General features: G+C 45.5%; 2 protein-coding genes across 2 annotated transcripts in view; both read left to right on the plus strand.

The window, feature by feature from the left end:
- The window catches only part of LOC126278736 (chondroadherin-like protein), a gene marked incomplete at both ends in the record, with an annotated part of 64,105 nt that extends 56,723 nt beyond the window's left edge, over nucleotides 1-7,382 (plus strand). The window contains one exon of the mRNA XM_049979013.1: nucleotides 7,217-7,382. Coding sequence (XP_049834970.1) covers nucleotides 7,217-7,382 — 166 coding nt within the window. The remainder of the gene's footprint in view (nucleotides 1-7,216) is intronic.
- A 74-nt stretch (nucleotides 7,383-7,456) lies between these two features.
- Nucleotides 7,457-12,110, plus strand: part of LOC126278469 (coiled-coil and C2 domain-containing protein 1-like) — a 164,892-nt gene continuing 160,238 nt past the window's right edge. Inside the window, exon 1 of the mRNA XM_049978613.1 lies at nucleotides 7,457-7,529. The gene's annotated coding sequence lies outside the window, so the exon portion shown is untranslated. The remainder of the gene's footprint in view (nucleotides 7,530-12,110) is intronic.

Consider the following 12,110-nt stretch of genomic DNA (forward strand, 5'->3'; position numbering starts at 1 on the left):
CTTTGAACGTCGTGTACAGTTCCGCCACGGGGCACAAGAGAAATTAACGGACGATGACAGATTTTTTGCATGCTTTCCATTTAGCGACGAAGCGTCATTCACCAACATCGGTAACGTAAACCGGCATAATATGCACTTTTGGGCAACGGAAAATCCACGATGGCTGCTACAAGTAGAACATCAGTAACTTTGGCTGGTTAATGTATGGTGCACCATTATGGGAGGAAGGATAATTGGCCCCCATTTTACCGATGGCAGTCTAAATGGTGTAATGTATGCTGATTTCCTGCGTAATGTTCTACAGATGTTACTACAAGATGTTAGACTTCATGACAGAATGGCGATGTACTTCCAACATGATGTATGTCCGGCACATAGCTCGCGTGCGGTTAAAGCGGTATTGAATAACATATTTCATGACCGGTGGATTGGTCACCGAAGCACCATACTACAGCCCGCACGTTCACCGTTCTTTTTGTGGGGAAATTTGAAGGATATTTGCTGTCGTGATCCACCGACAACGCCTGACAACATGCGTCAGCGCATTGTGAATGCATTTGCGAACATGATGGAAGGCGAACTACTCGCTGTTGAGAGGAATGTCGTTACACGAATTGCAAAATGTATTGAGGTTGATGGACATCACTTTAAGCATTTATTGCATTAATGAGGTATTTACAGGTAATCACCCTGTAACAGCATGCGTTCTCAGAAATGAATAGTTCACAAAGGCACATGTATCACATTATAACAACCGAAATAAAATGTTCAAACGTACCTACGTTCTGTATTTTAATTTAAAAAACCTACATGTTACCAACTGTTCGTCTAAAATTGTGAGTCATATGTTTGTGACTAGTACAGCGAAATCTATGACAAAGCGCCATCTAGTGGGCGAATCATAGCGCAACTGGTTTCCCCCTTCGTGTTAGAAAAGTTTCGTTCTTTACAGTTTTTTCGTTTGGCGGTTATTTCGTGAGACATTTGGTCCGGGTACGATCAGTGGACCGCCATGTATATAGAAGGTTCAAATAAACAAAAGTGTCCAATAATTTGACAGGTGATAGTTCTCATCGAAACAAAAAGCACAAGTCCACTTAACATGTGTATGGAAACGCACGTGTTTATTGGAAGAGCTGCGTGAATCTAGGTGACCAATGTTGGCACAGACGCTGCACTGCCGTTCCGTCAATTTGTCGACAGGGTGTTTCTCTGTATTACGCTCAGTGCTGTACCTACCATTAGGGTGTCTGCAGTCTATTGTATGGTTCGTGTCGTGCTGTAGGCTACATTAGTTTTCGTTATGTTTGTGTGACTTACTGTGCAGTGCTGTCAACCCTGGCTACGTATCATGGTCTTTTATCTTCTCCCAAACGTGGGCACACTAATGTGTTTAATGGTGCTGCGCTGTTTGTACTTACAAGTAGTGTAATACATTGACATTTACTCCCTTCCACAAACTTGTTAGCAGTTGGAGCTCACTACTCGACAAGTGAAATGACAGATACGATATTCTGCTATGGTTTAAAAAATTGACGTAGCCTGTGACCCCGTGCCCTCTATACTGAAAAATATCCACAGCACAGAGCGCCCTCTGATAAGCTGTTCAGCAGACTTTTCCAGCATCTGAGAGACACAGGTACCCTTGCACCTGTAAGACTGACAGTGGAAGACCCCACACAGTCCGCTCGCGTAACTGGAGGATCGTGTGCTATGTTCGGTGGAAGAAACCCCTGGAACCAGTGTGCGACAATTAAAATCAGCAGATGGCGTGTTTCATTCTCTTTATCTGGAGGGGAGGGGGGGGGGGACATCATGGACAATTGCAGCACCCATATCACCTACTGCGCCTTTCAGTCTGTAAGGCCAAGGATCATCACGGCAGACGGCGGTTCTGCCAGTGGCTGTTGCAGAAGTGTACCAGTGATCCACTGTTCACAACCAAGATTTTATACACCGATGATGCACGTTTCACAGGAAGAGATAGTGAGAATTTTCACAAGTCGCATGCATGGGCAGATGTAAATACCCAAGCAATTCAGGATAGAGGGCATCAACTCGGATTCTCAATCAATGTATGGGCAGGCATACTTAGCGATAGATTAACAGATAAATCGGGTGGTACCACAGAGTAATTGGGCCGCATTATCTGCACTTCCGCATTAATGTGTTGCCTACCATGCTGGAGGATGTGCCATTGCAGCAACGAATAAAACTGTGGTTCATGCATGATAGCGCTCAGCACTTTCATCACAATGTGCGCGAACATCCGACGAGATATTTCAGGACCACTGTGTTGATTTCGGGGGAGGGGAGAGGGCACACCTTGACCTGCACGTTCGCCAGTCCTCAATCCCTTAGAAATCTTCTTATGGGGACACTTGAAGGAACTGATGGACGCCACGCCAATCAACGATATGTGGAGACTACAGGGTCGCGTCTTCAACGCGTACCCGCAGGAATAACAACAACTGGGCATACTTCAAAGGGTGCGTCATTCCTTACACTGGAGGACAGAGGGCTGTGCTGTAAAGAATGGGCGCCACGTTGAACACGTGGACTTGTGGACTTATTTTTCTTGTTTCGATTAGTATAACCACCTCTCGAACTATTAGATTATTAGTTTACACGTTTTACGAACACACACACCAAAGAAAGTGGTTTAGGCATGCGTATTCAAATGGAGAGATATGTAAACAGGCAGAATATGGCGCTGCAATCGGCAACGCCTATGCAAGGCAACAAGTGTCTGGCACTGTTGTTAGATCGGTTACGGCTGTTACAATGACTGCTAACCAAGATTTCAGTGAGTCTGAACGTTGTGTTATAGTCGGTGCACGAGCGATGACCGCAGCATCTCTGAGGTAGCGATGGAGATTTCCCCGTACGACCATTTCACGCGTGTAACGTGAATATCAGGAATCCGGTAAAACATCAGATCTCCGACGCAGCTGCGGAAGGAAGGGGATCCTGCAAGAACGGGGCCAATGACGACTGAAGAGAATCGTTCAACATAAGAGAAGTGCAATCCTTATGAAAATTGCTGCAGATTTCAGTGCTGAACCGTCAACAACGGTCGGCTTGCGAACCACTCAACAGAACATCATCGATATGTGCTTTCGGGGCCTAAGGCTCTCTAGTGTTCCCTTGATTACTGCACGATATAAAGCTTTACACCTCGCAAGGGCCCCTCGACACCGTCATTGGCCGTTGATGTGTGGAAACATGTTGCCTCGTCGGACGAGTCTCGTTTCAAATTGTATCGAGCGGATGGACGTGTACAGGTATAGAGACAACCTCACGAATCCATGGGCCCTGCATGTCAGCAAATGGGACTGTTCAAGCTGGTGGAGGCCACTGTGATGGTGTGGGGCGTGTGCTTTTGGAATGATATGGGACCCCTGATACGTCTAGATACGACTCTGACAGGTGACACGTACGTAAGCATCCTGTCTGATCACGTGCATCCGTTCACGTCCATTGTACATTCGGACAAACTTGGGCAGTTCCAGCAGGACAATGCGACACACCAACGTTCTGAATTGCTACAGAGTGGTTCCAGGAACCGTCTTCTGGCTTTACACACTTCCACCCAGACACGAATATTATTGAGCGTATTTGGGATGCGTTGCAATTTGCTGTTCAAAAGATATCTCCATCCTTCGTACTCTTACAGATTTATTGATAGCCCTGCAGGGTTTATGGTGTCAGTTCCCTCCAGCACTACTTCAGACATTAGTCGAGTCCATGTCATGTCGTGCTGCGGCACTACTGCGTGCTCGTGGAGGTCCTACACGGTATTAGGCATGGGTACCAGTTCCTTTGCCTCTTCAGTATATAATATAAAGACAAAATAATCTAAGACCCTGTATATATGAATTATTAAAACAGATACTTTAGTTAACCCACAGTAACAAATTACGATTTTGAAATGTGACAGTGCTCTCTACATAAACAAGGAAAAGTCGTTGACGTCAGCTGAATTTTACGAAGACTTGATGTTCCAAGATAAATTTAGAATATTTTTCCCTACTGGTTTTGTACTCGTTATATAATTACATTAATTTCTAGCATTTACGCCACATCTCCCACAGTAGTTGTATACCGGGTGATCAAAAAGTCAGTATAAATTTGAAAACTGAATAAATCACGGAATAATGTAGATAGAGAGGTACAAATTGACTCACATTCTTGGAACGGCATGGGGTTTTATTAGAACCAAAAACATACAATCGTTCAAAAAATGTCCGACAGATGGCGCTTCATCTGATCAGAATAGCAATAATTAGCATAACTAAGTAAGACAAAGCAAAGATGATGTTCTTTACAGGAAATACTCAATTGGTCGACCATCATTCCTCAACAGTAGCTATAGTCGAGGAATAATGTTGTGAACAGCACTGTAAAGCATGTCCGGAGTTATGGTGAGGCATTGGCGTCGGATGTTGTCTTTCAGCATCCCTAGAGATGTCGGTGGATTACGATACACTTGCAACTTCAGGTAACCCCAAAGCCAATAATCGCACGGACTGAGGTCTGGGGACCTGGGAGGCCAAACATGACGAAAGTGGAGGCTGAACACACGATCATCACAAAACGACGAGCGCAAGAAGTCTTTCACGCGTCTAGCAATACATTTTTTTTTGTTCTAATAAAACCCCATGTCATTCCAAGCATGTGTGTCAATTTTTACCTCTCTATCTACAGTTATTCATTGGTTTATTAAATTTTCAAATTTCTACTGACTCTTTCATCATCCAGTATACAGTGTTACAAAAAGGTACGGCCAAACTTTCAGGAAATATTGCTCACACACGAAGAAAGAAACAATGTTATGTGGACATGTGTCCGGAAACGCTAACTTTCCATGTTAGAGCTCATTTTATTACTTCTCTTCAAATCACATTAATCATGGAATGGAAACACACACCAACAGAACGTACCAGCGTGACTTTAAACACTTTGTTACAGGAGATGTTCAAAATGTCCTCCGTTAGCGAGGATAGATGAATCCACGTTCCGTCGCATTGAATCCCTGATGCGCTGATGCAGCCCTGGAGAATGGCGTATTGTATCACAGCCGCCCACAATACGAGCCGAACAGTCTCTACATTTGGTACCGGGGTTGCGTAGACAAGAGCTTTCAAATGCCCCCATAAATGAAAGTTAAGAGGGTTGAGGTCAGGAGAGCGTCGAGGCCATGGAATTGGTCCGTCTCTACCAATCCAGCGGTCACCGAATCCGTTGTTGAGAAGCGTACGAACACTTCGACTGAAATGTGCAGGAGCTCCATCGTAGATTAACCACATGTTGTGTCGTACTTGTAAAGGCACATGTTCTAGCAGCACATGTAGAGTATCCTGTATGAAATCATGATAATGTGCTCCATTGAGCTTAGGTGGAAGAACATACTGACGAAACTAAAATGAGCTCTAATATGGAAATTAAGCGTTTCCGGACACATCTACATCTACATCTACATCCGTACTCCGCAAGCCACCTGACGGTGTGTGGCGGAGGGTACCCTGAGTACCTCTATCGGTTCTCCCTTCTATTCCAGTCTCGTATTGTACGTGGAAAGAAGGATTGTCGGTATGCTTCTGTGTGGGCTCTAATCTCTCTGATTTTATCCTCATGGTCTCTTCGCGAGATATACGTAGGAGGGAGCAATATACTGCTTGACTCTTCGGTGAAGGTATGTTCTCGAAACTTCAACAAAAGCCCGTACCGAGCTACTGAGCGTCTCTCCTGCAGAGTCTTCCACTGGAGTTTATCTATCATCTCCGTAACGCTTTCGCAATTACTAAATGATCCTGTAACGAAGCGCGCTGCTCTCCGTTGAATCTTCTCTATCTCTTCTATCAACCCTACCTGGTGCGGATCCCACACTGCTGAGCAGTATTCAAGCATTGGGCGAACAAGCGTACTGTAACCTACTTCCTTTGTTGTCGGATTGCACTTCCTTAGGATTCTTCCAATGAATCTCAGTCTGGCATCTGCTTTACCGACGATCAACTTTATATGATCATTCCATTTTAAATCACTCCTAATGCGTACTCCCAGATAATTTATGGAATTAACTGCTTCCAGTTGCTGACCTGCTATTTTGTAGCTAAATGATAAGGGACCTATCTTTCTATGTATTCGCATCACATTACACTTCGCTACATTGAGATTCAATTGCCATTCCGTGCACCATGCGTCAATTCGCTGCAGATCCTCCTGCATTTCAGTACAATTTTCCATTGTTGCAACCTCTCGATACACCACAGCATCATCTGCAAAAAGCCTCAGTGAACTTCCGATGTCATCCACCAGGTCTTTTATGTATATTGTGAATAGCAACGGTCCTATGACACTCCCCTGCGGCACACCTGAAATCACTCTTACTTCGGAAGACTTCTCTCCATTGAGAATGACACACATGTCCACATAACATCTTTTCTTTATTTTTGTGTGAGGAATGTTTCCTGAAAGTTTGACCGTACCTTTTTGTAACACCCAGTATAGGTTGAATTGGTTTCCTAGCATGTTATGCTATATTCTGTACTGATATTTCTTTGTAATTTCTCTCGAATATGCCAAAGGATGATTTTTACAAGAAAATATCTGCAGAACAAAACCGAAATCCTTTTTGTTAATTTCTTCTAATTTCCTCGTGAAAAACTATTACAAATTAATACAATTTTCTAATAATGTCAAAGACACGTAGTGTTTAACGTCAGTGGATATACGGTTCATTATTTTTTCATACATGTAGTCACGTAATAATATCACAAACATCTCAGTAAAGTGTATCATGTTGCTTATTGAACAGCTGTATCGTGTAGTACTAAACGTGAGTCTCAGTCAGTTAAATTAGACCGCTTTCCTAGGTAACACATTTTGGTTTTGCTTTTTTTTTGGGGGGGGGGAGGGTAATATGTGATCTCTCACTTATCAGATCGCATCGGTAGTTTCAATATGTCGGCAGAACTCAGCAGGAGCAGCCATACCTCTGAAGATGTCCAACGTAGTATTGGACGAAACGTTGGGAATAGAAGAATTCCATGGACCACGGCCATATAACCCGGAAGAATTATCAACAATAGTACCATCCGGTCGTGAAAGCCTTCATTGTATTAGTTTCAGTATTAGGTTTTGAGAGGAATTGCAGCAGGTGTTGTGCTATGGTATGTCCTGTAGTGAGTGCAGTGCAGCGCCGTTTCGCCGGCAGGTCGTCGCCGGGCCGGTACGTGGTGAACGCGTCCGGGGGCGCGCTGACCGTGCTGCGGCTGGAGGCGTCGGACGCGGGCTCGTACCAGTGCGTGGGCGAGAACCGCGCGGGCCGCGCGCTGGGCGCCGTGACGCTGGAGGTGCGCCGGCGCGCCGCGGCGCCGCCCCCGGCCGCCGCGCTGTCGGGCCGCGTGCTGGCGGCCGGCGTCGCCGTCGCGGCGCTGCTGGTGCTGGCCGCCGGGCTGCTGGCCGCCTGCGCGCTGCACGGCGCCCTCGCCAGGAAGCGCCGCCGCCGCCGCCACGACGCCGCCGAGGTCAGTGCGCGCCCGCTCGCCAGCACCTGCAGTGATAGGGCGAAGTACACTACTGCTCATTAAAATTGCTACACCACGAAGATGACGTGCTACAGACGAGAAATTTAACCGGCATGAACACGATCCTATGATATGCAAATGATTAGCTTTCCAGAGCATTCACACAAGGCTGGCGCCGGTGGCGGCACCTACAACGCGCTTACATGAGGAAGTTTTCCAACCGATTTCTCTAACACAAACAGCAGTTGACCGGCGTTGCCTGGTGAAATGTTGATGCCTTGTGTAACGAGGAGAAATGCGCACCATCACGACTTTGATAAAGGTCGGATTGTAGCCTGTCGCTATTGCGGTTTATCGTATTGCACCATTGCCACTCGCGTTGCTAGAGATCCAATGACTGTTAGCAGAATACGGAATCGGTGGGTTCAGAAGTGTAACACGGAACACCGTGCTGGAGCCCAACGGCCTCGTATCACTAGCAGTGAAATGACAGGCATCTTATCCGCATGGCTGTAACGGATCGTGCAGCCACGTCTCGATCCCTGAGTCAACAAATGGGGACGTTTGCCAGACAACTGTTGTGTTGGCAGAAGAGCCAACACCGTGTTACAAGTGGAGTCCGAAATCTTAGCTCACGCAGGCTGGCGAGAGGAGGGAAGAACTATACGGACGAGAGGTCTGGAACATTACAAGGAGTTAGAATTCAGAAAGCGGACGTAATTAGTTTGATACTTAACTTTAATCCATTAATGATAAACGTCGCTTCTGACGCTACATGATTCACATATTATCCGTTCAGAATATAGTAACTGAATATGGCACCTTGCTAGGTCGTAGCAAATGACGTAGCTGGAGGCTATGCTAAACCGTCATCTCTGCAGACAGTGGCGTATGTAAACAGTGGACCATCGCTAGCAAATTCGGCTGTACAACTGGGGTCCGACGTATACTAACGGACCGCTGCCGATTTAAAGGCTACCACCTAGCAAGTGTGGTGTCTGGCGGTGACACCACAACAACAATCTGCACGAACAGTTCGACGACGTTTGCAGCAGCATGGACTATCAGCTCGGAGACCGTGCCTGCGGCTACCCTTGACCCTGCATCACAGACAGGAGCGCCTGCGATAGTATACTCAACGACGAACCTGGGTTCACTAATCTCAAAACGCCATTATTCGGATGAATCCAGGTTCTGTTTAGCCGGCAGCTACGGCCGAGCGGTTCTAGGCACTTCAGTCTCGAGGCGCGCGACCACTGCGGTCGCAGGTTCGAATCCTGCCTCGGGCATGGATGTGTGTGATGTCTTTAGGTTATTTAGGTTTCAGTAGTTCTAAGTTTTAGATGTTAAGTCCCATAGTGTTCAGAGCCATCTGAATAATCAGGTTCTGTTTACAGCATCGTGATGGTCGCATCCGTGTTTAGCGACATCGCGGTGAACGCACATCCGAAGCGTGTATTCGTCATCGCCATATTGGCGTATCACTTGGTGTGGTAGTATGGGGTGCCACTGGTTACACGTCGCGGTCAAACCTTCTTCGCATTGACGGTTCTTTAAACAGTTGACGTTACATTTCAGATGTGTTGCGACCCGTGGCTCTACCCTTCATTCGATCCCTGCGAAATCCTACATTTCAGGTGGATAATGCACGACCGCATGTTGCAGGTCCTGTACTCTCCTTTCTGCATACAGAAAATGTTCGACTGCTGCCCTGGCCAGCACATTCTCCAGATCTCTCACCAACTGAATACGTCTGGTCAATGCTGGCCGAGCAACTGGCTCGTCACAATACGCCAAGTCACTACTCTTGATGAACTGAGGTATCGTGTTGAAGCTACATAAGCTGCTGTAAATGTACATGCCATCCAAGCTCTGTTTGACTCAATGCCCAGGTGTATCAAGGCCGTTATTACGGCCAGAGGTGGGTGTTCTGGGTACTGATTTCTCAGGATCTTTGCACCCAAATTGCGTCAAAATGTAATCACATGTCAGTTCTATTATAATATATTTGTCCATTGAAAACCCGGTTATCATCTGCATTTCTTCTTGGTGTAGCAATTTTAATGGCCAGTAGTGTAAATCAGTACCGCTGCACTTGCTGGGATCCCCTCTAGAGCAGGCGTCACCAAAGTATGACCCTCAGGCTCGCCGACGCTACTTCAATTTGCAAATTCCTTGATAAAACGTATGAACATGAGATATGGTGCTACAAATTAAAGTTCGCCCACGCAAAGTATAAAATGAGCAGCCCCTAGGCGAACGTGACTATGGCCGCACGACGGGAATTAACAGGCTTTGTGAGCGGAATGGTACTTGGAGTTAACGCGTGGGTCATTCAAATATTGGAAATCGTTAGGGAAATCAATATTCCGAGATCGACAGTGCCCAAAGTGCGCCGACAATACCAAATTTCTGACAGTAATGGTCACCATTGACAACGCCTCGGCCTACGGCGTTTGCGTAGAATTGTCAATGCTTACAGAGAAGCAACGTTTTGTGAAATAACAGCAGAAATCAATGTGAGAGGTACGCCGAGCGTGTAATTTAGGACAGTGCGTTGAAATTCGGCGTTATGGGCTACGGCAGCAGACAACCGACTCGAGTGGCTTTGCTAACAGCAAAACATCTCCTGTAGCGCTGATGGTATGGTTCGAGTATGGCGCAGACCCCACGAAGGAATGGAGCCAAGTTTTTTTTTTTTTTTTTTTTTCGCAGGAGTGAAGCGGCCCGCCACGAATTCCTCTTCTGTGCGAATCTGTTCAACTCAGACAAACACTTGCAACCTACGTACTCAATTATTTGCTGGATGTATTCCAAATCTCTTCTTCCTCTGCAGTTTTTAATCTCTACAGCGCCCTCTGGTACCATCATGTCTTAACACATGTCCTTTCACCCTCTTCCTTCTCCTTGTCCGTATTTTCCACATATTCCTTTCCTCCCCGATTCTGTACAGAACCCCCTCATTCTTTACCTTATCACTCCAACTAATTTTCAATATTCGTCTGTAGCACCACATCTCATATGCTTCTATTCTCTTCTATTCTATTGCGGTTTTCCCACAGTCCATGTTTCACTACTATACAATGCTGTACTCCAGACGTTCATTCTCAGAGATTTCCTCCTCAAATTAAGGCCTTTTTTGACACTAGTAGACTTCTCATAGCCAGGAATGAACTTTTTGCCAGTGTTTATGTGCTTTTCATGTCACCCTTTCTCCGTCCGCCATAGCGGACACATTAACTAAAGAATTGTTTTTCACCAGTAGCTGGGAATGGCAAAAGTATCAGTATCTCTCTGGGTGTCGAAATCGTCACAAATCTTTATTGACAATGAACGAAGAGACGTTAAAGCCAAAATACATTTCCATCAACTTTTGTACGGAACCAGGATTTGAAAACTGACAAGGTCTTTACGTGGAGAACTTCAGTGGTTAGGAAACTTGAGCAAACAACGAATACGATCTAACGGTGCCTGTTAAAAGTTTCGCCTGAAATGCGAATTGAACCATTACCCTACGGATAATAACTAAGCATCAAGCCCCAGACCATTGAAATCTGCATATGGCTGGGCTATTATTTTATCGTAGCACTGGTGCGTCACACTAGATGAGAATTCTGGCTTCGTGACCTCCTGGAGTAGATTATAGACGGTTCATTACATTCAATTCTTGCCCGATCGAGTCACCATCAACCAAATGCCTCAGCTAACCATTGCGTACATTTAGTTTTATTTTGTAAACACTTAATTAACGTCACATGGTATCTATCTGCACAAACTTCCAACACTGTACGATTTGGAATTTTTCACAGGAATTGTTCCTTCCACTTAAGCTAATCTCCATGGTAAGCGTCGCACAGTGGAAAAGAAAAGCTAAGTGTTGATGCCAATGTTTTCGTAATTTAGTAAAACACAGCTCGTCGGTCTGCTAACGGTATCAGTCTGCTGGAAGTTCAGAAATAATTTATTTCATTTTATGGTCAACCAGTAACAGGAAAACCTCGGGAAACCGCTTCCGCGAAGAGTTCGTGGCTGCCTGCCCTGATCGGAATAATTTCCCCTCCTCCGGCTTACGTCCGCCGGACCCTACCCAGCATCAGTCCAAGAGATGGCGACGGATCCCGCCATGAGACCATGATCTACAGCGGACATTTGTGCACTCACATTGGCAAACATGACATTATTTAATACTGTAGTTTCTTGTTCAGCGTCAAATATTTTCTATAAACAGTGTACACCATTCAGTAACAACAGTGCTGTAACCAGTACTGTCACAGCATATGACGTGAGGAAAACTAAGTGCGTAATCTAGCAAGTCAGGCAGAATTTACCGTATAAAGAAGATTGGTGCACAGTTTTATGGCACTATTGGAATTAATAGAAGGGGCAAGGAAGAAAGGTTAAACGTGTGTGTCCTGTAAGGGGTGAGTACAGTTGAAGAAATGAATTGAATTATAGCTTCCTCATGCAATGTAAGGTAATTTTAAAGTGAATTATTTTCCGCATTCAGCAAGCAGAACTGCTCTGTAACATTAGAGTTAAAATGTCAGTTTCCTGAGAGATAAGAAACCCAAACCAATACAA

This window comes from Schistocerca gregaria, chromosome 6 (genome assembly GCF_023897955.1).
Source record: "Schistocerca gregaria isolate iqSchGreg1 chromosome 6, iqSchGreg1.2, whole genome shotgun sequence".
Classification (NCBI taxonomy): domain Eukaryota; kingdom Metazoa; phylum Arthropoda; class Insecta; order Orthoptera; family Acrididae; genus Schistocerca; species Schistocerca gregaria.